This window comes from Condylostylus longicornis, unplaced genomic scaffold, assembly GCF_029603195.1.
Source record: "Condylostylus longicornis isolate FDR11 unplaced genomic scaffold, ASM2960319v2 ptg000153l, whole genome shotgun sequence".
NCBI classification, from domain to species: domain Eukaryota; kingdom Metazoa; phylum Arthropoda; class Insecta; order Diptera; family Dolichopodidae; genus Condylostylus; species Condylostylus longicornis.
Genome location: NW_026578121.1, coordinates 1,363,666 through 1,388,066, shown reverse-complemented (window position 1 = coordinate 1,388,066; position 24,401 = coordinate 1,363,666). Strand labels below are relative to the sequence as shown.

The following is a 24,401-nucleotide window of genomic DNA, read 5'->3' as shown; positions in this document are numbered from 1 at the left end:
TTGTCAAAAAATTAAAAATTTTTGAAATTTTGCACGACCCCCTACCTTGTCAAAAAATTAAAAATTTTTAAAATTTTGCACGACCCCCTACCTTGTCAAAAAATTAAAAATTTTTGAAATTTTGCACGACCCCCTACCTTGTCAAAAAATTAAAAATTTTTAAAATTTTGCACGACCCCCTACCTTGTCAAAAAATTAAAAATTTTTAAAATTTTGCACGACCCCCTACCTTGTCAAAAAATTAAAAATTTTTTAAAATTTTGCACGACCCCCTACCTTGTCAAAAAATTAAAAAATTTTTGAAATTTTGCACGACCCCCTACCTTGTCAAAAAATTAAAAATTTTTAAAATTTTGCACGACCCCCTACCTTGTCAAAAAATTAAAAAATTTTGAAATTTTGCACGAACACCTTGTCAAAAAATTAAAATTTTTTTGAAATTTTGCACGACCACCTACCTTGTCAAAAAATTAAAAATTTTTGAAATTTTGCACGACCCCCTACCTTGTCAAAAAATTAAAAATTTTTAAAATTTTGCACGACCCCCTACCTTGTCAAAAAATTAAAAATTTTTTAAAATTTTGCACGACCCCCTACCTTGTCAAAAAATTAAAAAATTTTTGAAATTTTGCACGACCCCCTACCTTGTCATTAAAAATTTTTTGAAATTTTGCACGACCCCCAACCTTGTCAAAAAATTAAAAATTTTTTAAAATTTTGCACGACCCCCTACCTTGTCAAAAAATTAAAAAATTTTGAAATTTTGCACGAACCTCTACCTTGTCAAAAAATTAAAATTTTTTTGAAATTTTGCACGACCACCTACCTTGTCAAAAAATTAAAAATTTTTGAAATTTTGCACGACCCCCTACCCTGTCAAAAAATTAAAAATTTTTAAAATTTTGCACGACCCCCTACCTTGTCAAAAAATTAAAAATTTTTTAAAATTTTGCACGACCCCCTACCTTGTCAAAAAATTAAAAATTTTTAAAATTTTGCACGACCCCCTACCTTGTCAAAAAATTAAAAAATTTTGAAATTTTGCACGACCCTCCACCTTGTCAAAAAATTAAAAAGTTTTGAAATTTTGCACGACCCCCTACCTTGTCAAAAAATTAAAAATTTTTGAAATTTTGCACGACCCCCTACCTTGTCAAAAAATTAAAAATTTTTTAAAATTTTGCACGACCCCCTACCTTGTGAAAAAATTAAAAAATTTTTAAAATTTTGCACGACCCCCTACCTTGTCAAAAAATTAAAAATTTTTGAAATTTTGCACGACCCCCTACCTTGTCAAAAAATTAAAAATTTTTGAAATTTTGCACGACCCCCTACCTTGTCAAAAAATTAAAAATTTTTAAAATTTTGCACGACCCCCTACCTTGTCAAAAAATTAAAAATTTTTAAAATTTTGCACGACCCCCTACCTTGTCAAAAAATTAAAAATTTTTTAAAATTTTGCACGACCCCCTACCTTGTGAAAAAATTAAAAAATTTTTAAAATTTTGCACGACCCCCTACCTTGTCAAAAAATTAAAAAATTTTTAAAATTTTGCACGACCCCTACCTTGTCAAAAAATTAAAAAATTTTGAAATTTTGCACGACCCCCTACCTTGTCAAAAAATTAAAAAATTTTTAAAATTTTGCACGACCCCCTACCTTGTGAAAAAATTAAAAAATTTTTGAAATTTTGCACGACTCCCTACCTTGTCAAAAAATTAAAAATTTTTAAAATTTTGCACGACCCCCTACCTTGTCAAAAAATTTAAAAATTTTTGAAATTTTGCACGACCCCCTACCTTGTCAAAAAATTAAAAATTTTTAAAATTTTGCACGACCCCCTACCTTGTCAAAAAATTAAAAATTTTTAAAATTTTGCACGACCCCCTACCTTGTCAAAAAATTAAAAATTTTTTAAAATTTTGCACGACCCCCTACCTTGTCAAAAAATTAAAAAATTTTTGAAATTTTGCACGACCCCCTACCTTGTCAAAAAATTAAAAATTTTTAAAATTTTGCACGACCCCCTACCTTGTCAAAAAATTAAAAAATTTTGAAATTTTGCACGAACACCTTGTCAAAAAATTAAAATTTTTTTGAAATTTTGCACGACCACCTACCTTGTCAAAAAATTAAAAATTTTTGAAATTTTGCACGACCCCCTACCTTGTCAAAAAATTAAAAATTTTTAAAATTTTGCACGACCCCCTACCTTGTCAAAAAATTAAAAATTTTTTAAAATTTTGCACGACCCCCTACCTTGTCAAAAAATTAAAAAATTTTTGAAATTTTGCACGACCCCCTACCTTGTCATTAAAAATTTTTTGAAATTTTGCACGACCCCCAACCTTGTCAAAAAATTAAAAATTTTTTAAAATTTTGCACGACCCCCTACCTTGTCAAAAAATTAAAAAATTTTGAAATTTTGCACGAACCTCTACCTTGTCAAAAAATTAAAATTTTTTTGAAATTTTGCACGACCACCTACCTTGTCAAAAAATTAAAAATTTTTGAAATTTTGCACGACCCCCTACCCTGTCAAAAAATTAAAAATTTTTAAAATTTTGCACGACCCCCTACCTTGTCAAAAAATTAAAAATTTTTTAAAATTTTGCACGACCCCCTACCTTGTCAAAAAATTAAAAATTTTTAAAATTTTGCACGACCCCCTACCTTGTCAAAAAATTAAAAAATTTTGAAATTTTGCACGACCCTCCACCTTGTCAAAAAATTAAAAAGTTTTGAAATTTTGCACGACCCCCTACCTTGTCAAAAAATTAAAAATTTTTGAAATTTTGCACGACCCCCTACCTTGTCAAAAAATTAAAAATTTTTTAAAATTTTGCACGACCCCCTACCTTGTGAAAAAATTAAAAAATTTTTAAAATTTTGCACGACCCCCTACCTTGTCAAAAAATTAAAAATTTTTGAAATTTTGCACGACCCCCTACCTTGTCAAAAAATTAAAAATTTTTGAAATTTTGCACGACCCCCTACCTTGTCAAAAAATTAAAAATTTTTAAAATTTTGCACGACCCCCTACCTTGTCAAAAAATTAAAAATTTTTAAAATTTTGCACGACCCCCTACCTTGTCAAAAAATTAAAAATTTTTTAAAATTTTGCACGACCCCCTACCTTGTCAAAAAATTAAAAAATTTTGAAATTTTGCACGACCCTCCACCTTGTCAAAAAATTAAAAAGTTTTGAAATTTTGCACGACCCCCTACCTTGTCAAAAAATTAAAAAATTTTTGAAATTTTGCACGACCCCCAACCTTGTCAAAAAATTAAAAATTTTTTAAAATTTTGCACGACCCCCTACCTTGTGAAAAAATTAAAAAATTTTTAAAATTTTGCACGACCCCCTACCTTGTCAAAAAATTAAAAATTTTTGAAATTTTGCACGACCCCCTCCCTACCTTGTCAAAAAATTAAAAAATTTTTAAAATTTTGCACGACCCCCTACCTTGTCAAAAAATTAAAAATTTTTGAAATTTTGCACGACCCCCTACCTTGTCAAAAAATTAAAAATTTTTGAAATTTTGCACGACCCCCTACCCTGTCAAAAAATTAAAAATTTTTAAAATTTTGCACGACCCCCTACCTTGTCAAAAAATTAAAAATTTTTTAAAATTTTGCACGACCCCCTACCTTGTCAAAAAATTAAAAATTTTTAAAATTTTGCACGACCCCCTACCTTGTCAAAAAATTAAAAAATTTTGAAATTTTGCACGACCCTCCACCTTGTCAAAAAATTAAAAAGTTTTGAAATTTTGCACGACCCCCTACCTTGTCAAAAAATTAAAAATTTTTGAAATTTTGCACGACCCCCTACCTTGTCAAAAAATTAAAAATTTTTTAAAATTTTGCACGACCCCCTACCTTGTGAAAAAATTAAAAAATTTTTAAAATTTTGCACGACCCCCTACCTTGTCAAAAAATTAAAAATTTTTGAAATTTTGCACGACCCCCTACCTTGTCAAAAAATTAAAAATTTTTGAAATTTTGCACGACCCCCTACCTTGTCAAAAAATTAAAAATTTTTAAAATTTTGCACGACCCCCTACCTTGTCAAAAAATTAAAAATTTTTAAAATTTTGCACGACCCCCTACCTTGTCAAAAAATTAAAAATTTTTTAAAATTTTGCACGACCCCCTACCTTGTGAAAAAATTAAAAAATTTTTAAAATTTTGCACGACCCCCTACCTTGTCAAAAAATTAAAAAATTTTTAAAATTTTGCACGACCCCTACCTTGTCAAAAAATTAAAAAATTTTGAAATTTTGCACGACCCCCTACCTTGTCAAAAAATTAAAAAATTTTTAAAATTTTGCACGACCCCCTACCTTGTGAAAAAATTAAAAAATTTTTGAAATTTTGCACGACTCCCTACCTTGTCAAAAAATTAAAAATTTTTAAAATTTTGCACGACCCCCTACCTTGTCAAAAAATTTAAAAATTTTTGAAATTTTGCACGACCCCCTACCTTGTCAAAAAATTAAAAATTTTTAAAATTTTGCACGACCCCCTACCTTGTCAAAAAATTAAAAATTTTTAAAATTTTGCACGACCCCCTACCTTGTCAAAAAATTAAAAATTTTTTAAAATTTTGCACGACCCCCTACCTTGTCAAAAAATTAAAAAATTTTTGAAATTTTGCACGACCCCCTACCTTGTCAAAAAATTAAAAATTTTTAAAATTTTGCACGACCCCCTACCTTGTCAAAAAATTAAAAAATTTTGAAATTTTGCACGAACACCTTGTCAAAAAATTAAAATTTTTTTGAAATTTTGCACGACCACCTACCTTGTCAAAAAATTAAAAATTTTTGAAATTTTGCACGACCCCCTACCTTGTCAAAAAATTAAAAATTTTTAAAATTTTGCACGACCCCCTACCTTGTCAAAAAATTAAAAATTTTTTAAAATTTTGCACGACCCCCTACCTTGTCAAAAAATTAAAAAATTTTTGAAATTTTGCACGACCCCCTACCTTGTCATTAAAAATTTTTTGAAATTTTGCACGACCCCCAACCTTGTCAAAAAATTAAAAATTTTTTAAAATTTTGCACGACCCCCTACCTTGTCAAAAAATTAAAAAATTTTGAAATTTTGCACGAACCTCTACCTTGTCAAAAAATTAAAATTTTTTTGAAATTTTGCACGACCACCTACCTTGTCAAAAAATTAAAAATTTTTGAAATTTTGCACGACCCCCTACCCTGTCAAAAAATTAAAAATTTTTAAAATTTTGCACGACCCCCTACCTTGTCAAAAAATTAAAAATTTTTTAAAATTTTGCACGACCCCCTACCTTGTCAAAAAATTAAAAATTTTTAAAATTTTGCACGACCCCCTACCTTGTCAAAAAATTAAAAAATTTTGAAATTTTGCACGACCCTCCACCTTGTCAAAAAATTAAAAAGTTTTGAAATTTTGCACGACCCCCTACCTTGTCAAAAAATTAAAAATTTTTGAAATTTTGCACGACCCCCTACCTTGTCAAAAAATTAAAAATTTTTTAAAATTTTGCACGACCCCCTACCTTGTGAAAAAATTAAAAAATTTTTAAAATTTTGCACGACCCCCTACCTTGTCAAAAAATTAAAAATTTTTGAAATTTTGCACGACCCCCTACCTTGTCAAAAAATTAAAAATTTTTGAAATTTTGCACGACCCCCTACCTTGTCAAAAAATTAAAAATTTTTAAAATTTTGCACGACCCCCTACCTTGTCAAAAAATTAAAAATTTTTAAAATTTTGCACGACCCCCTACCTTGTCAAAAAATTAAAAATTTTTTAAAATTTTGCACGACCCCCTACCTTGTCAAAAAATTAAAAAATTTTGAAATTTTGCACGACCCTCCACCTTGTCAAAAAATTAAAAAGTTTTGAAATTTTGCACGACCCCCTACCTTGTCAAAAAATTAAAAAATTTTTGAAATTTTGCACGACCCCCAACCTTGTCAAAAAATTAAAAATTTTTTAAAATTTTGCACGACCCCCTACCTTGTGAAAAAATTAAAAAATTTTTAAAATTTTGCACGACCCCCTACCTTGTCAAAAAATTAAAAATTTTTGAAATTTTGCACGACCCCCTCCCTACCTTGTCAAAAAATTAAAAAATTTTTAAAATTTTGCACGACCCCCTACCTTGTCAAAAAATTAAAAATTTTTGAAATTTTGCACGACCCCCTACCTTGTCAAAAAATTAAAAATTTTTGAAATTTTGCACGACCCCCTACCTTGTCAAAAAATTAAAAAATTTTTAAAATTTTGCACGACCCCCTACCTTGTGAAAAAATTAAAAAATTTTTGAAATTTTGCACGACCCCCAACCTTGTCAAAAAATTAAAAATTTTTTAAAATTTTGCACGACCCCCTACCTTGTGAAAAAATTAAAAAATTTTTAAAATTTTGCACGACCCCCTACCTTGTCAAAAAATTAAAAATTTTTGAAATTTTGCACGACCCCCTCCCTACCTTGTCAAAAAATTAAAAAATTTTTAAAATTTTGCACGACCCTCTACCTTGTCAAAAAATTAAAAAATTTTGAAATTTTGCACGACCCTCTACCTTGTCAAAAAATTAAAATTTTTTTGAAATTTTGCACGACCCCCTACCTTGTCAAAAAATTAAAAATTTTTGAAATTTTGCACGACCCCCTACCTTGTCAAAAAATTAAAAAATTTTTAAAATTTTGCACGACCCCCTACCTTGTCAAAAAATTAAAAAATTTTTAAAATTTTGCACGACCCCCTACCTTGTGAAAAAATTAAAAAATTTTTGAAATTTTGCACGACTCCCTACCTTGTCAAAAAATGAAAAAATTTTGAAATTTTGCACGACCCCCTACCTTGTCAAAAAATTAAAAAATTTTTAAAATTTTGCACGACCCCTACCTTGTCAAAAAATTAAAAAATTTTGAAATTTTGCACGACCCCCTACCTTGTCAAAAAATTAAAAAATTTTGAAATTTTGCACGACCCCCTACCTTGTCAAAAAATTAAAAAATTTTTAAAATTTTGCACGACCCCCTACCTTGTGAAAAAATTAAAAAATTTTTGAAATTTTGCACGACTCCCTACCTTGTCAAAAAATTAAAAATTTTTGAAATTTTGCACGACCCCCTACCTTGTCAAAAAATTAAAAAATTTTTAAAATTTTGCACGACCCCCTACCTTGTCAAAAAATTAAAAAATTTTTGAAATTTTGCACGACCCCCTACCTTGTCAAAAAATTAAAAATTTTTGAAATTTTGCACGACCCCCTACCTTGTCAAAAAATTAAAAATTTTTGAAATTTTGCACGACCCCCTACCTTGTCAAAAAATTAAAAATTTTTAAAATTTTGCACGACCCCCTACCTTGTCAAAAAATTAAAAAATTTTTAAAATTTTGCACGACCCCCTACCTTGTGAAAAAATTAAAAAATTTTTGAAATTTTGCACGACTCCCTACCTTGTCAAAAAATTAAAAATTTTTGAAATTTTGCACGACCCCCTACCTTGTCAAAAAATTAAAAAATTTTTAAAATTTTGCACGACCCCCTACCTTGTCAAAAAATTAAAAAATTTTTGAAATTTTGCACGACTCCCTACCTTGTCAAAAAATTAAAAATTTTTGAAATTTTGCACGACCCCCTACCTTGTCAAAAAATTAAAAAATTTTTAAAATTTTGCACGACCCCCTACCTTGTCAAAAAATTAAAAATTTTTGAAATTTTGCACGACCCCCTACCTTGTCAAAAAATTAAAAAATTTTGAAATTTTGCACGACTCCCTACCTTGTCATTAAAAATTTTTGAAATTTTGCACGACCCCCTACCTTGTCAAAAAATTAAAAAATTTTTAAAATTTTGCACGACCCCCTACCTTGTCAAAAAATTAAAAATTTTTGAAATTTTGCACGACCCCCTACCTTGTCAAAAAATTAAAAAATTTTGAAATTTTGCACGACTCCCTACCTTGTCATTAAAAATTTTTAAAATTTTGCACGACCCCCTACCTTGTCAAAAAATTAAAAATTTTTGAAATTTTGCACGACCCCCTACCTTGTCAAAAAATTAAAATTTTTTTGAAATTTTGCACGACCACCTACCTTGTCAAAAAATTAAAAATTTTTGAAATTTTGCACGACCCCCTACCTTGTCAAAAAATTAAAAATTTTTAAAATTTTGCACGACCCCCTACCTTGTCAAAAAATTAAAAATTTTTTAAAATTTTGCACGACCCCCTACCTTGTCAAAAAATTAAAAAATTTTTGAAATTTTGCACGACCCCCTACCTTGTCATTAAAAATTTTTTGAAATTTTGCACGACCCCCAACCTTGTCAAAAAATTAAAAATTTTTTAAAATTTTGCACGACCCCCTACCTTGTCAAAAAATTAAAAAATTTTTGAAATTTTGCACGACCCCCAACCTTGTCAAAAAATTAAAAATTTTTTAAAATTTTGCACGACCCCCTACCTTGTGAAAAAATTAAAAAATTTTTAAAATTTTGCACGACCCCCTACCTTGTCAAAAAATGAAAAAATTTTGAAATTTTGCACGACCCTCCACCTTGTCAAAATATTAAAAATTTTTAAAATTTTGCACGACCCCCTACCTTGTGAAAAAATTAAAAAATTTTTGAAATTTTGCACGACTCCCTACCTTGTCAAAAAATGAAAAAATTTTAAAATTTTGCACGACCCCCTACCTTGTCAAAAAATTAAAAAATTTTTAAAATTTTGCACGACCCCCTACCTTGTGAAAAAATTAAAAAATTTTTGAAATTTTGCACGACTCCCTACCTTGTCAAAAAATGAAAAAATTTTGAAATTTTGCACGACCCCCTACCTTGTCAAAAAATTAAAAATTTTTGAAATTTTGCACGACCCTCCACCTTGTCAAAATATTAAAAATTTTTAAAATTTTGCACGACCCCCTACCTTGTGAAAAAATTAAAAAATTTTTGAAATTTTGCACGACTCCCTACCTTGTCAAAAAATGAAAAAATTTTAAAATTTTGCACGACCCCCTACCTTGTCAAAAAATTAAAAAATTTTTAAAATTTTGCACGACCCCCTACCTTGTCAAAAAATTTAAAAATTTTTGAAATTTTGCACGACCCCCTACCTTGTCAAAAAATTAAAAATTTTTGAAATTTTGCACGACCCCCTACCTTGTCAAAAAATTAAAAATTTTTGAAATTTTGCACGACCCCCTACCTTGTCAAAAAATTAAAAATTTTTGAAATTTTGCACGACCCCCTACCTTGTCAAAAAATTAAAAAATTTTTAAAATTTTGCACGACCCCCTACCTTGTCAAAAAATTAAAAATTTTTGAAATTTTGCACGACCCCCTACCTTGTCAAAAAATTAAAAATTTTTAAAATTTTGCACGACCCCCTACCTTGTCAAAAAATTAAAAATTTTTTAAAATTTTGCACGACCCCCTACCTTGTCAAAAAATTAAAAATTTTTGAAATTTTGCACGACCCCCTACCTTGTCAAAAAATTAAAAATTTTTAAAATTTTGCACGACCCCCTACCTTGTCAAAAAATTAAAAATTTTTGAAATTTTGCACGACCCCCTACCTTGTCAAAAAATTAAAAATTTTTAAAATTTTGCACGACCCCCTACCTTGTCAAAAAATTAAAAATTTTTAAAATTTTGCACGACCCCCTACCTTGTCAAAAAATTAAAAATTTTTTAAAATTTTGCACGACCCCCTACCTTGTCAAAAAATTAAAAAATTTTTGAAATTTTGCACGACCCCCTACCTTGTCAAAAAATTAAAAAATTTTGAAATTTTGCACGAACACCTTGTCAAAAAATTAAAATTTTTTTGAAATTTTGCACGACCACCTACCTTGTCAAAAAATTAAAAATTTTTGAAATTTTGCACGACCCCCTACCTTGTCAAAAAATTAAAAATTTTTAAAATTTTGCACGACCCCCTACCTTGTCAAAAAATTAAAAATTTTTTAAAATTTTGCACGACCCCCTACCTTGTCAAAAAATTAAAAAATTTTTGAAATTTTGCACGACCCCCTACCTTGTCATTAAAAATTTTTTGAAATTTTGCACGACCCCCAACCTTGTCAAAAAATTAAAAATTTTTTAAAATTTTGCACGACCCCCTACCTTGTCAAAAAATTAAAAAATTTTGAAATTTTGCACGAACCTCTACCTTGTCAAAAAATTAAAATTTTTTTGAAATTTTGCACGACCACCTACCTTGTCAAAAAATTAAAAATTTTTGAAATTTTGCACGACCCCCTACCCTGTCAAAAAATTAAAAAATTTTTAAAATTTTGCACGACCCCCTACCTTGTCAAAAAATTAAAAAATTTTTGAAATTTTGCACGACTCCCTACCTTGTCAAAAAATTAAAAATTTTTGAAATTTTGCACGACCCCCTACCTTGTCAAAAAATTAAAAAATTTTTAAAATTTTGCACGACCCCCTACCTTGTCAAAAAATTAAAAAATTTTTGAAATTTTGCACGACCCCCTACCTTGTCAAAAAATTAAAAATTTTTGAAATTTTGCACGACCCCCTACCTTGTCAAAAAATTAAAAAATTTTTAAAATTTTGCACGACCCCCTACCTTGTCAAAAAATTAAAAATTTTTGAAATTTTGCACGACCCCCTACCTTGTCAAAAAATTAAAAAATTTTGAAATTTTGCACGACTCCCTACCTTGTCATTAAAAATTTTTAAAATTTTGCACGACCCCCTACCTTGTCAAAAAATTTAAAAATTTTTGAAATTTTGCACGACCCCCTACCTTGTCAAAAAATTAAAAAATTTTGAAATTTTGCACGACTCCCTACCTTGTCATTAAAAATTTTTAAAATTTTGCACGACCCCCTACCTTGTCAAAAAATGAAAAAATTTTGAAATTTTGCACGACCCTCTACCTTGTCAAAAAATTAAAAATTTTTTAAAATTTTGCACGACCCCCTACCTTGTCAAAAAATTAAAAATTTTTGAAATTTTGCACGACCCCCTACCTTGTCAAAAAATTAAAATTTTTTTGAAATTTTGCACGACCACCTACCTTGTCAAAAAATTAAAAATTTTTGAAATTTTGCACGACCCCCTACCTTGTCAAAAAATTAAAAATTTTTAAAATTTTGCACGACCCCCTACCTTGTCAAAAAATTAAAAATTTTTTAAAATTTTGCACGACCCCCTACCTTGTCAAAAAATTAAAAAATTTTTGAAATTTTGCACGACCCCCTACCTTGTCATTAAAAATTTTTTGAAATTTTGCACGACCCCCAACCTTGTCAAAAAATTAAAAATTTTTTAAAATTTTGCACGACCCCCTACCTTGTCAAAAAATTAAAAAATTTTTGAAATTTTGCACGACCCCCAACCTTGTCAAAAAATTAAAAATTTTTTAAAATTTTGCACGACCCCCTACCTTGTGAAAAAATTAAAAAATTTTTAAAATTTTGCACGACCCCCTACCTTGTCAAAAAATTAAAAATTTTTGAAATTTTGCACGACCCCCTCCCTACCTTGTCAAAAAATTAAAAAATTTTTAAAATTTTGCACGACCCTCTACCTTGTCAAAAAATTAAAATGAAATTTTGCACGACCCCCTACCTTGTCAAAAAATTAAAAATTTTTGAAATTTTGCACGACCCCCTACCTTGTCAAAAAATTAAAAATTTTTAAAATTTTGCACGACCCCCTACCTTGTGAAAAAATTAAAAAATTTTTAAAATTTTGCACGACCCCCTACCTTGTGAAAAAATTAAAAAATTTTTAAAATTTTGCACGACCCTCTACCTTGTCAAAAAATTAAAATGAAATTTTGCACGACCCCCTATCTTGTCAAAAAATTAAAAATTTTTGAAATTTTGCACGACCCCCTACCTTGTCAAAAAATTAAAAATTTTTAAAATTTTGCACGACCCCCTACCTTGTGAAAAAATTAAAAAATTTTTAAAATTTTGCACGACCCCCTACCTTGTGAAAAAATTAAAAAATTTTTAAAATTTTGCACGACCCCCTACCTTGTCAAAAAATTAAAAAATTTTGAAATTTTGCACGACCCTCCACCTTGTCAAAATATTAAAAATTTTTAAAATTTTGCACGACCCCCTACCTTGTGAAAAAATTAAAAAATTTTTGAAATTTTGCACGACTCCCTACCTTGTCAAAAAATGAAAAAATTTTAAAATTTTGCACGACCCCCTACCTTGTCAAAAAATTAAAAAATTTTTAAAATTTTGCACGACTCCCTACCTTGTCAAAAAATGAAAAAATTTTAAAATTTTGCACGACCCCCTACCTTGTCAAAAAATTAAAAAATTTTTAAAATTTTGCACGACCCCCTACCTTGTCAAAAAATTTAAAAATTTTTGAAATTTTGCACGACCCCCTACCTTGTGAAAAAATTAAAAAATTTTTGAAATTTTGCACGACTCCCTACCTTGTCAAAAAATGAAAAAATTTTGAAATTTTGCACGACCCCCTACCTTGTCAAAAAATTAAAAATTTTTGAAATTTTGCACGACCCTCCACCTTGTCAAAATATTAAAAATTTTTAAAATTTTGCACGACCCCCTACCTTGTGAAAAAATTAAAAAATTTTTGAAATTTTGCACGACTCCCTACCTTGTCAAAAAATGAAAAAATTTTAAAATTTTGCACGACCCCCTACCTTGTCAAAAAATTTAAAAATTTTTGAAATTTTGCACGACCCCCTACCTTGTCAAAAAATTAAAAAATTTTGAAATTTTGCACGACTCCCTACCTTGTCATTAAAAATTTTTAAAATTTTGCACGACCCCCTACCTTGTCAAAAAATGAAAAAATTTTGAAATTTTGCACGACCCTCTACCTTGTCAAAAAATTAAAAATTTTTTAAAATTTTGCACGACCCCCTACCTTGTCAAAAAATTAAAAATTTTTGAAATTTTGCACGACCCCCTACCTTGTCAAAAAATTAAAAATTTTTGAAATTTTGCACGACCCCCTACCTTGTCAAAAAATTAAAAATTTTTGAAATTTTGCACGACCCCCTACCTTGTCAAAAAATTAAAAAATTTTTAAAATTTTGCACGACCCCCTACCTTGTCAAAAAATTAAAAATTTTTGAAATTTTGCACGACCCCCTACCTTGTCAAAAAATTAAAAATTTTTAAAATTTTGCACGACCCCCTACCTTGTCAAAAAATTAAAAATTTTTTAAAATTTTGCACGACCCCCTACCTTGTCAAAAAATTAAAAATTTTTGAAATTTTGCACGACCCCCTACCTTGTCAAAAAATTAAAAATTTTTAAAATTTTGCACGACCCCCTACCTTGTCAAAAAATTAAAAATTTTTGAAATTTTGCACGACCCCCTACCTTGTCAAAAAATTAAAAATTTTTAAAATTTTGCACGACCCCCTACCTTGTCAAAAAATTAAAAATTTTTAAAATTTTGCACGACCCCCTACCTTGTCAAAAAATTAAAAATTTTTTAAAATTTTGCACGACCCCCTACCTTGTCAAAAAATTAAAAAATTTTTGAAATTTTGCACGACCCCCTACCTTGTCAAAAAATTAAAAAATTTTGAAATTTTGCACGAACACCTTGTCAAAAAATTAAAATTTTTTTGAAATTTTGCACGACCACCTACCTTGTCAAAAAATTAAAAATTTTTGAAATTTTGCACGACCCCCTACCTTGTCAAAAAATTAAAAATTTTTAAAATTTTGCACGACCCCCTACCTTGTCAAAAAATTAAAAATTTTTTAAAATTTTGCACGACCCCCTACCTTGTCAAAAAATTAAAAAATTTTTGAAATTTTGCACGACCCCCTACCTTGTCATTAAAAATTTTTTGAAATTTTGCACGACCCCCAACCTTGTCAAAAAATTAAAAATTTTTTAAAATTTTGCACGACCCCCTACCTTGTCAAAAAATTAAAAAATTTTGAAATTTTGCACGAACCTCTACCTTGTCAAAAAATTAAAATTTTTTTGAAATTTTGCACGACCACCTACCTTGTCAAAAAATTAAAAATTTTTGAAATTTTGCACGACCCCCTACCCTGTCAAAAAATTAAAAATTTTTAAAATTTTGCACGACCCCCTACCTTGTCAAAAAATTAAAAATTTTTTAAAATTTTGCACGACCCCCTACCTTGTCAAAAAATTAAAAATTTTTAAAATTTTGCACGACCCCCTACCTTGTCAAAAAATTAAAAAATTTTGAAATTTTGCACGACCCTCCACCTTGTCAAAAAATTAAAAAGTTTTGAAATTTTGCACGACCCTTTACCTTGTCAAAAAATTAAAAATTTTTAAAATTTTGCACGACCCCCTACCTTGTCAAAAAATTAAAAATTTTTGAAATTTTGCACGACCCCCTACCTTGTCAAAAAATTAAAAATTTTTTAAAATTTTGCACGACCCCCTACCTTGTCAAAAAATTAAAAATTTTTAAAATTTTGCACGACCCCCTACCTTGTCAAAAAATTAAAAAATTTTGAAATTTTGCACGACCCTCCACCTTGTCAAAAAATTAAAAAGTTTTGAAATTTTGCACGACCCTTTACCTTGTCAAAAAATTAAAAAATTTTTGAAATTTTGCACGACCCCCAACCTTGTCAAAAAATTAAAAATTTTTTAAAATTTTGCACGACCCCCTACCTTGTGAAAAAATTAAAAAATTTTTAAAATTTTGCACGACCCCCTACCTTGTCAAAAAATTAAAAATTTTTGAAATTTTGCACGACCCCCTCCCTACCTTGTCAAAAAATTAAAAAATTTTTAAAATTTTGCACGACCCTCTACCTTGTCAAAAAATTAAAAATTTTTTAAAATTTTGCACGACCCCCTACCTTGTCAAAAAATTAAAAATTTTTGAAATTTTGCACGACCCCCTACCTTGTCAAAAAATTAAAAAATTTTTAAAATTTTGCACGACCCCCTACCTTGTCAAAAAATTAAAAAATTTTTAAAATTTTGCACGACCCCCTACCTTGTCAAAAAATTAAAAAATTTTTAAAATTTTGCACGACCCCCTACCTTGTGAAAAAATTAAAAAATTTTTGAAATTTTGCACGACTCCCTACCTTGTCAAAAAATGAAAAAATTTTGAAATTTTGCACGACCCCCTACCTTGTCAAAAAATTAAAAAATTTTTAAAATTTTGCACGACCCCTACCTTGTCAAAAAATTAAAAAATTTTGAAATTTTGCACGACCCCCTACCTTGTCAAAAAATTAAAAAATTTTGAAATTTTGCACGACCCCCTACCTTGTCAAAAAATTAAAAAATTTTTAAAATTTTGCACGACCCCCTACCTTGTGAAAAAATTAAAAAATTTTTGAAATTTTGCACGACTCCCTACCTTGTCAAAAAATTAAAAATTTTTGAAATTTTGCACGACCCCCTACCTTGTCAAAAAATTAAAAAATTTTTAAAATTTTGCACGACCCCCTACCTTGTCAAAAAATTAAAAAATTTTTGAAATTTTGCACGACTCCCTACCTTGTCAAAAAATTAAAAATTTTTGAAATTTTGCACGACCCCCTACCTTGTCAAAAAATTAAAAAATTTTTAAAATTTTGCACGACCCCCTACCTTGTCAAAAAATTAAAAAATTTTGAAATTTTGCACGACCCTCTACCTTGTCAAAAAATTAAAAATTTTTGAAATTTTGCACGACCCCCTACCTTGTCAAAAAATTAAAAATTTTTAAAATTTTGCACGACCCCCTACCTTGTGAAAAAATTAAAAAATTTTTGAAATTTTGCACGACTCCCTACCTTGTCAAAAAATGAAAAAATTTTGAAATTTTGCACGACCCCCTACCTTGTCAAAAAATTAAAAATTTTTGAAATTTTGCACGACCCTCCACCTTGTCAAAATATTAAAAATTTTTGAAATTTTGCACGACCCCCTACCTTGTCAAAAAATTAAAAATTTTTGAAATTTTGCACGACCCCCTACCTTGTCAAAAAATTAAAAATTTTTAAAATTTTGCATGACCCCCTACCTTGTGAAAAAATTAAAAATTTTTGAAATTTTGCACGACCTCCTTGTCAAAAGATTAAAAAATTTTTAAAATTTTGCACGACCCCCTACCTTGTCAAAAAATTAAAAAATTTTTGAAATTTTGCACGACTCCCTACCTTGTCAAAAAATTAAAAATTTTTGAAATTTTGCACGACTCCCTACCTTGTCAAAAAATTAAAAAATTTTTAAAATTTTGCACGACCCCCTACCTTGTCAAAAAATTAAAAAATTTTTGAAATTTTGCACGACTCCCTACCTTGTGAAAAAATTAAAAATTTTTGAAATTTTGCACGACCTCCTTGTCAAAAGATTAAAAAATTTTTAAAATTTTGCACGACCCCCTACCTTGTCAAAAAAATTAAAAATTTTTTAAAATTTTGCACGACCCCCTACCTTGTCAAAAAATTAAAAATTTTTAAAATTTTGCACGACCCCCTACCTTGTGAAAAAATTAAAAATTTTTGAAATTTTGCACGACCTCCTTGTCAAAAGATTAAAAAATTTTTAAAATTTTGCACGACCCCCTACCTTGTCAAAAAATTAAAAAATTTTTAAAATTTTGCACGACCCCTACCTTGTCAAAAAATTAAAAAATTTTGAAATTTTGCACGACCCCCTACCTTGTCAAAAAATTAAAAAATTTTGAAATTTTGCACGACCCCCTACCTTGTCAAAAAATTAAAAAATTTTTAAAATTTTGCACGACCCCCTACCTTGTGAAAAAATTAAAAAATTTTTGAAATTTTGCACGACTCCCTACCTTGTCAAAAAATTAAAAATTTTTGAAATTTTGCACGACTCCCTACCTTGTCAAAAAATTAAAAAATTTTTAAAATTTTGCACGACCCCCTACCTTGTCAAAAAATTAAAAAATTTTTGAAATTTTGCACGACTCCCTACCTTGTCAAAAAATTAAAAATTTTTGAAATTTTGCACGACCCCCTACCTTGTCAAAAAATTAAAAAATTTTTAAAATTTTGCACGACCCCCTACCTTGTCAAAAAATTAAAAAATTTTGAAATTTTGCACGACCCTCTACCTTGTCAAAAAATTAAAAATTTTTGAAATTTTGCACGACCCCCTACCTTGTCAAAAAATTAAAAATTTTTGAAATTTTGCACGACCCTCCACCTTGTCAAAATATTAAAAATTTTTGAAATTTTGCACGACCCCCTACCTTGTCAAAAAATTAAAAATTTTTGAAATTTTGCACGACCCCCTACCTTGTCAAAAAATTAAAAATTTTTAAAATTTTGCATGACCCCCTACCTTGTCAAAAAATTAAAAATTTTTTAAAATTTTGCACGACCCCCTACCTTGTCAAAAAATTAAAAATTTTTGAAATTTTGCACGACCCCCTACCTTGTCAAAAAATTAAAAAATTTTTAAAATTTTGCACGACCCCCTACCTTGTCAAAAAATTAAAAAATTTTTGAAATTTTGCACGACTCCCTACCTTGTCAAAAAATTAAAAATTTTTGAAATTTTGCACGACCCCCTACCTTGTCAAAAAATTAAAAAATTTTTAAAATTTTGCACGACCCCCTACCTTGTCAAAAAATTAAAAAATTTTGAAATTTTGCACGACCCTCTACCTTGTCAAAAAATTAAAAATTTTTGAAATTTTGCACGACCCCCTACCTTGTCAAAAAATTAAAAATTTTTGAAATTTTGCACGACTCCCTACCTTGTCAAAAAATTAAAAATTTTTGAAATTTTGCACGACCCCCTACCTTGTCAAAAAATTAAAAAATTTTGAAATTTTGCACGACCCCCTACCTTGTCAAAAAATTAAAAAATTTTTAAAATTTTGCACGACCCCCTACCTTGTCAAAAAATTAAAAAATTTTTAAAATTTTGCACGACCCCCTACCTTGTCAAAAAATTAAAAAATTTTGAAATTTTGCACGACCCTCTACCTTGTCAAAAAATTAAAAATTTTTGAAATTTTGCACGACCCCCTACCTTGTCAAAAAATTAAAAAATTTTTAAAATTTTGCACGACCCCCTACCTTGTCAAAAAATTAAAAAATTTTTGAAATTTTGCACGACTCCCTACCTTGTCAAAAAATTAAAAATTTTTGAAATTTTGCACGACCCCCTACCTTGTCAAAAAATTAAAAAATTTTTAAAATTTTGCACGACCCCCTACCTTGTCAAAAAATTAAAAATTTTTGAAATTTTGCACGACCCCCTACCTTGTCAAAAAATTAAAAATTTTTGAAATTTTGCACGACCCTCCACCTTGTCAAAATATTAAAAATTTTTGAAATTTTGCACGACCCCCTACCTTGTGAAAAAATTAAAAAATTTTTGAAATTTTGCACGACTCCCTACCTTGTCAAAAAATGAAAAAATTTTGAAATTTTGCACGACCCCCTACCTTGTCAAAAAATTAAAAATTTTTGAAATTTTGCACGACCCTCCACCTTGTCAAAATATTAAAAATTTTTGAAATTTTGCACGACCCCCTACCTTGTCAAAAAATTAAAAATTTTTGAAATTTTGCACGACCCCCTACCTTGTCAAAAAATTAAAAATTTTTAAAATTTTGCATGACCCCCTACCTTGTCAAAAAATTAAAAATTTTTTAAAATTTTGCACGACCCCCTACCTTGTCAAAAAATTAAAAATTTTTAAAATTTTGCACGACCCCCTACCTTGTCAAAAAATTAAAAATTTTTGAAATTTTGCACGACCTCCTACCTTGTCAAAAAATTAAAAAATTTTTAAAATTTTGCACGACCCCCTACCTTGTCAAAAAATTAAAAATTTTTGAAATGTTGCACGACTCCCTACCGTGTCATTAAAAAATTTTTGAAATTTTGCACGACTCCCTACCGTGTCATTAAAAATTTTTTGAAATTTTGCACGACCCCCTACCTTGTCAAAAAATTAAAAATTTTTGAAATTTTGCACGACCCCCTACCTTGTCAAAGAATTAAAAAATTTTTGAAATTTTGGACGACTCCCTACTTTGTCAAAAAATTAAAAAATTTTTGAAATTTAAAAATTTTTGAAAATATGGTGAACAATAATGAAACGTATGTGTTGGGAGGTTCAGTCAATGAAAGTAATAAATGAATAAATGTATTTCAATTTTGAATTAGCACTTAAATTTTGCTACAAATTTCTTACCATTTTTCAACATGCATTATATTAAAAATTTTTCTAGCTGCTGCTCTAGTCAGTAATTTAAAACCACATTGGGTATCTCGAATTCCTCTAACAGCAAATAACCAAACTAGAAAATGAAAACCATGCATCAATAACTGCCTAAAAAATTTAAATTTTTGATAAATTTAATAAGAAAATTATGGATTAACTGACCTAAAAATACTTCTTTGTGCGCTAGCTTCTTTCTCTAAATGCGCTCTAGAACCTATTGCTATACCACATTCTTTCCAATTCGCTACTAAACGTGTAATTTGATCTTCTAGTTTATTATATTCAGAAAATTTTGTTGCGCCGTCAGCATCAGCGAATAAAAGAAATTTTCCTCTAGAGCTTAACATTCCCTTAAAATCATATACATATTTTGAATTTATTTTTAAATATTTAAAACATTGTGTTTTAATATACCAATCTAACTGCGCCACCTTTCCCCCGATTTTCTTTTAATTCCAATACTCTTATTTGTTTACTGGAAGATTTTTTTGCATATTCTAATCCTACATTAACTGTTTTATCTGTACTTCCATCACTTACAATAATTACCTCAAATGTAAAATACGATTTTTTTGATTTTTCTTCTAAAAATTCTAAACATTCGTCTAACATTTTTGGTACTAAAAAAAAAGAATTGACATTAACTGATACAAAAATATTCTTAACATTCTTAGATAATAACAAATTAATATAACTCACATCTTTCTTCTTCATTATAAGCCGGGATAATTACACTCAAAAAAAGTGTTGGTTCATCTTCAATTGAAGGAAATTCTTCTAAAGAATCACTTTCGGAATTAAAGAAATATTTTTCTTCCTTATGTCTTTTTATAATGGGATACGGTTTTGTCATTTTTCTCTGCGTTAAGGTTGCCTACAAGAATAATATGATTTTTGAACATATAAAATATTAAAATAAGCATTATTGTATTACTGCAAATATGATAAGTGGTATAAGTGTCAATCCAATGTACATAAACAACTCAAGAAGTGAAAAGTCAAGTAATTTTGCAAAAATGCACATATTGAATATTTTTTTTATCGATATGTTTAGCTAATATTTATATTTTTTACCAAAATTAATTAGAAATTTGTGCCACGTCCATAAATATTTACAAAATATACAACAACAATTTTGTCACCTATCGTAGCCCCCGCTTTCAAAAAAACAATATTAATATCCTTCTTAGAAATACTTTTAACATTAACTTAAATGTCAAAATCATGAGTGCATGGTATGGTTATGGCGGTAGTGCATATTAACTGACAAATGACAACACTTTGAAGTATCAAAAAAGAATGCTGCCATAATTTGAATTCGAACCCAATAAACATATATGTAAAAGAAAGCATTGCCAGAAATTCAATATTTTTTTTTTTTCATAATTTCAATGAATATTTTAAAGCTCTGTATAATAAAATTTATATTTATTCATATCATTTCGAAAAAAAAAAATTAATATTAATTTTATTCAAAATAAAAATAAATGCTCATAAATATTATTAATAGATTTTAATTACATTTTATTTAAATATTAAAAAAGATTATTTTGTAGATACAATTTAATGGATTGGATTGGTCTTTACTATATTTACTTACTAAGTAACATTCATAGTATTTGTATTCCATTTACATGCTCAAACTATTGATAAATACCCAAAAATTGACAAATACACAGTACCTTGAAATAATTCGCAGGTAGATCATCTGCGCAATTACGTTATGTTTTTCCGATGAATGCATTTGTTCGAGTTAGAACAGCAGAGTTTAGATTTTGTTACTCTAGCGTAGAATATATAAATGGAACGCAATAAACATTGTTAATTTTATTTTTCGAATGTTTTTTTTAATCAAACAATGTAAACACTGCTAAAAAAAAAAATATTTTTTTTTGAATATGGCAGCATTTTTGCAAAATGTCATTTGCGCTCTTATTTCGGCTGGGTTTTTGGAATTGAGTTGTCAAAATAGTCCGGTAATTGTTTATCGTATAGCTAAGTTAGTTTAGTTCTTGTTGTATTGTGAAGCACAAAAATAATTACAAAAAAAAAAAAAATTTTATTATCTTGTAAATGTATTTCATTTTTTTTATATTTTAAATAATTCTTTAGATTAAAATTTTTTTAATCAGTAAAGAATTATTTTAAATGTACAACGAAATAAGAAAAGTTTATAAATTAAAAAAAAAACATTAAGATAAATTTACACATCTGCATACACGAACGTATGTATGAATGAGTGCTAAAGGATATAATAAAGGAATTTCTAAGAAAACAAACAGGTTGATACATGAAAATAAATTTTTTCAGTTTTCGATTTTCAAAAATATTTTTTGTTATTCAGTTTTTTGAATAGTTTGTGAATTCATTTTTTTTTTGTTGGTTTACCTTCTGCTTCAAAACAACATTAGGAAGGTATCAGTCGTTTAGAAGATTTTTTTTTTGCATTTTTTTTTTATTATTTTTATCTAATAAGATGGTTAAATATTATTGATATCGTATATATATGTACATATGTATATATATATTTTTGAAGTTTGATAAAATTCACAACACTACGTACATACATACTTAATACTAAGCTCTTAATAAGGTCTTATAATAATAAAAAAAAAATTTATGGGAAGATCTTTTATAAAAAGTAGCTTTATTAAGAATTATTTTCTTTGGTTTAATTGCATTTTTCACTCCTATATTAATTAAAATAATAATTTGTATAAAAATTGGATTTTTAAATTAAATTGCTCCTCCACCCTCTATATGTTGATGACCTTGACAATTTATTATTAAGGTTATTATCCTGACTGAATGATCTTATTGGTGTAAGTAGGCGTTTATCTTGCTTAAAAATTTTTACACAAAGATCTTTATATTTTTGCTTCATTTAATGTTTCCATTTTCAAATTACAAATTTATATATTTGCAGTATAAGTTTTACTAAAATACATTTTGAATTTACATACTTTTGTATATACATACATGTGTATTTAAGAAAAGAGTTATTTACATATTATCTGTAAAATGTATTGTAAAAATATTTTTAATAGGTATAGATAGATAACTTGTAAAGATACATCATAATCAGTGTACATATATATTTGATAGATGTAGATACTTATACTTGCATTTAAATTAAATTTAATATTTAAAATTTTAAAACTTAAAGGAATAAATAGATTTGTAATAGAAAAACATTGTAACTAAGGTATAGGTTAAATTTCTATTCTATAAAATTTTATTGATAAATATTTGACTAATTTGAGTAGGTCTTCTTTTCATTCTAAAAATAGAAAGGTTTATTGCTTAGGGCTATGTATAACAGAAAAACGAATAATTTTTAAGTAAAAACTCTTGAATTCAATTACAAATTCTAATCGAATATTTAATTTTATATTAGGAATAGCAAAAAAAAAAGAAAAAACAAAAAAGCAACTATGTCCTCGATTGTAACAATATAATTTATTACCATCTTATAAAAAGTAAACAATATTGATTAAGTATAATATTTTTTAAAAATGGATAAACAAGCAGAAAGATTATATGATATTGTTAAAAGTGGTACTATGATAAAAAGAGCGCAAAATAAAAAACGTTATACACCTGTTAATTATAAACAAAGATGGTTTGAATTAACTAAAAAATCTTTATCATATTATGATAATGAAAATATTGAGGTAAGTTTTTAATTAAAATTTAATAAAAAATAAGTGAAGAATTTTAATGGCTTACTAAAATCGAGTAACTAACTAGTATCTACCTATGTGCTTTATAATATCTCATTTTTCTCATTAATAAATTCTCTTACTAATCAATTTTGTATTTAAAAATTTTAAGTAATAAGATTTCTTAAATTATACACCCATATTCCGTTAATGGTATCAGTTGATCAATGGTCAGTCGCATAATGGGATATTATAGAAAAATTATTTTGTGGTTTTCAGTATAGGAATTAAAACTAAATTAAATTTTTGAATAACAACACATTGAGTCAAGTGATACAATTAACAAAATATGGGTAGATAATAGATTATAGATAAATTTTAAATAGGTACTTACCCGAACTCAATTAGTTTTACAATATCCTTTTAGTTACAAGGCATAAAAGAATAAATTTTATAGGTGTTTTTTATATTTATACTGGAGGAATAAGAATAAAAACTAACAATTCTCACGTAATAATTTAAAAACTTTTAATAAAAAATATTTTTAATAAAAAATGACATTATTTATTTGGTAACAATTAATTAAAATCATTTTTATATTTTAAAGATTTGTAGTAAATTTTTGTTATAAATAAAATATCTGTATTATCAGATTTAGAATCTTAATTTCTAATTTAAACCAGGATAAAGCAATAAAATTCAACCCATTTTTAAAATTTATGTTTTAATCTAGGTGTTTCCAATTTACTATAAGTATGTTCATATGAATGTATGTATATTTGTATGAAAAGTAATATTGAAAAGCTCAACCGACCTTAAATTATTGGAATTCTCGCTATAAGAAATTTGATCTAATAAAACCGTGGCAATCATGTTACCCACGACAAATTGATGAATAAAAACGGTACGTACTTTCATAAAGGACTTCTATAAATGGATTCGATAGCTCGGTAAAGACCTCGTAGCTTGATGTAGTTGCCATAGTGCGGTTTTTCAGGGGTCTAGGTGTAGGGCTAATGTAAATGGGGATAGGAATCACAAAAGATCTTACGGGTCGACGTTAGAAGGACCTAAGGTCCTCGGTCCCCGTGAAAGAAAAACAAAAAAATGGATTCAACCAATCCATATCACCAAGAGCAAAATCAAAGAAACCCCTCTACACAGCTTCAATACGATTTATATCAATATTAAGAAATTTTTGCATCAATATTTTCTTTTATAATATTTTTAAGAATTTAAATTTTAAATGGGGAAAATGAAATTTGGAAAATTTTCAAATATTTTAAATTCTAAAAAGCCTGGAGAAGAGTTATTAATTATTTACCTGTTTAAATTATTCAATATTGTACAAAAGGACTAAGTAGGAGACTTGTTTTTTTTTTTTTTGTAAAAGTTTATCGTCAACTTTATTTTTGAATTTAGTCCTGTAGGATATTACATGCGCAAATAATATAGTTCTACTTACATATGTATCTATATATATATATATTTTTTTTAAATAAAATTATAATTATTATTATTTATCAACAATTCTCCTATATTTTCATAGATC

General features: G+C 27.9%; 2 protein-coding genes across 3 annotated transcripts in view; one reads left to right on the top strand and one right to left on the bottom strand.

Annotated features, from left to right (window-relative positions):
• The window catches only part of LOC129615925 (dolichyl-phosphate beta-glucosyltransferase), a 33,596-nt gene extending 13,163 nt beyond the window's left edge, over window positions 1–20,433 (bottom strand). The window contains exons 1-5 of one of the 2 annotated variants that reach the window (XM_055531349.1): window positions 20,122–20,433; window positions 19,887–20,061; window positions 19,602–19,807; window positions 19,350–19,537; window positions 19,158–19,295 (exon numbers count right to left, since the gene is read on the bottom strand). In XM_055531349.1, the coding sequence (XP_055387324.1) occupies window positions 19,158–19,295; window positions 19,350–19,537; window positions 19,602–19,807; window positions 19,887–20,061; window positions 20,122–20,211 (797 nt within the window). In that variant the 5' untranslated portion in view covers window positions 20,212–20,433. The remainder of the gene's footprint in view (window positions 1–19,157; window positions 19,296–19,349; window positions 19,538–19,601; window positions 19,808–19,886; window positions 20,062–20,121) is intronic. The other variant, XM_055531350.1, reaches the window with a different exon arrangement.
• Window positions 20,434–22,592: 2,159 nt separating this feature from the next.
• The window catches only part of LOC129615867 (tyrosine-protein kinase Btk29A), a 91,784-nt gene continuing 89,975 nt past the window's right edge, over window positions 22,593–24,401 (top strand). The window contains exon 1 of the mRNA XM_055531260.1: window positions 22,593–22,861. Coding sequence (XP_055387235.1) covers window positions 22,703–22,861 — 159 coding nt within the window. The 5' untranslated portion in view covers window positions 22,593–22,702. The remainder of the gene's footprint in view (window positions 22,862–24,401) is intronic.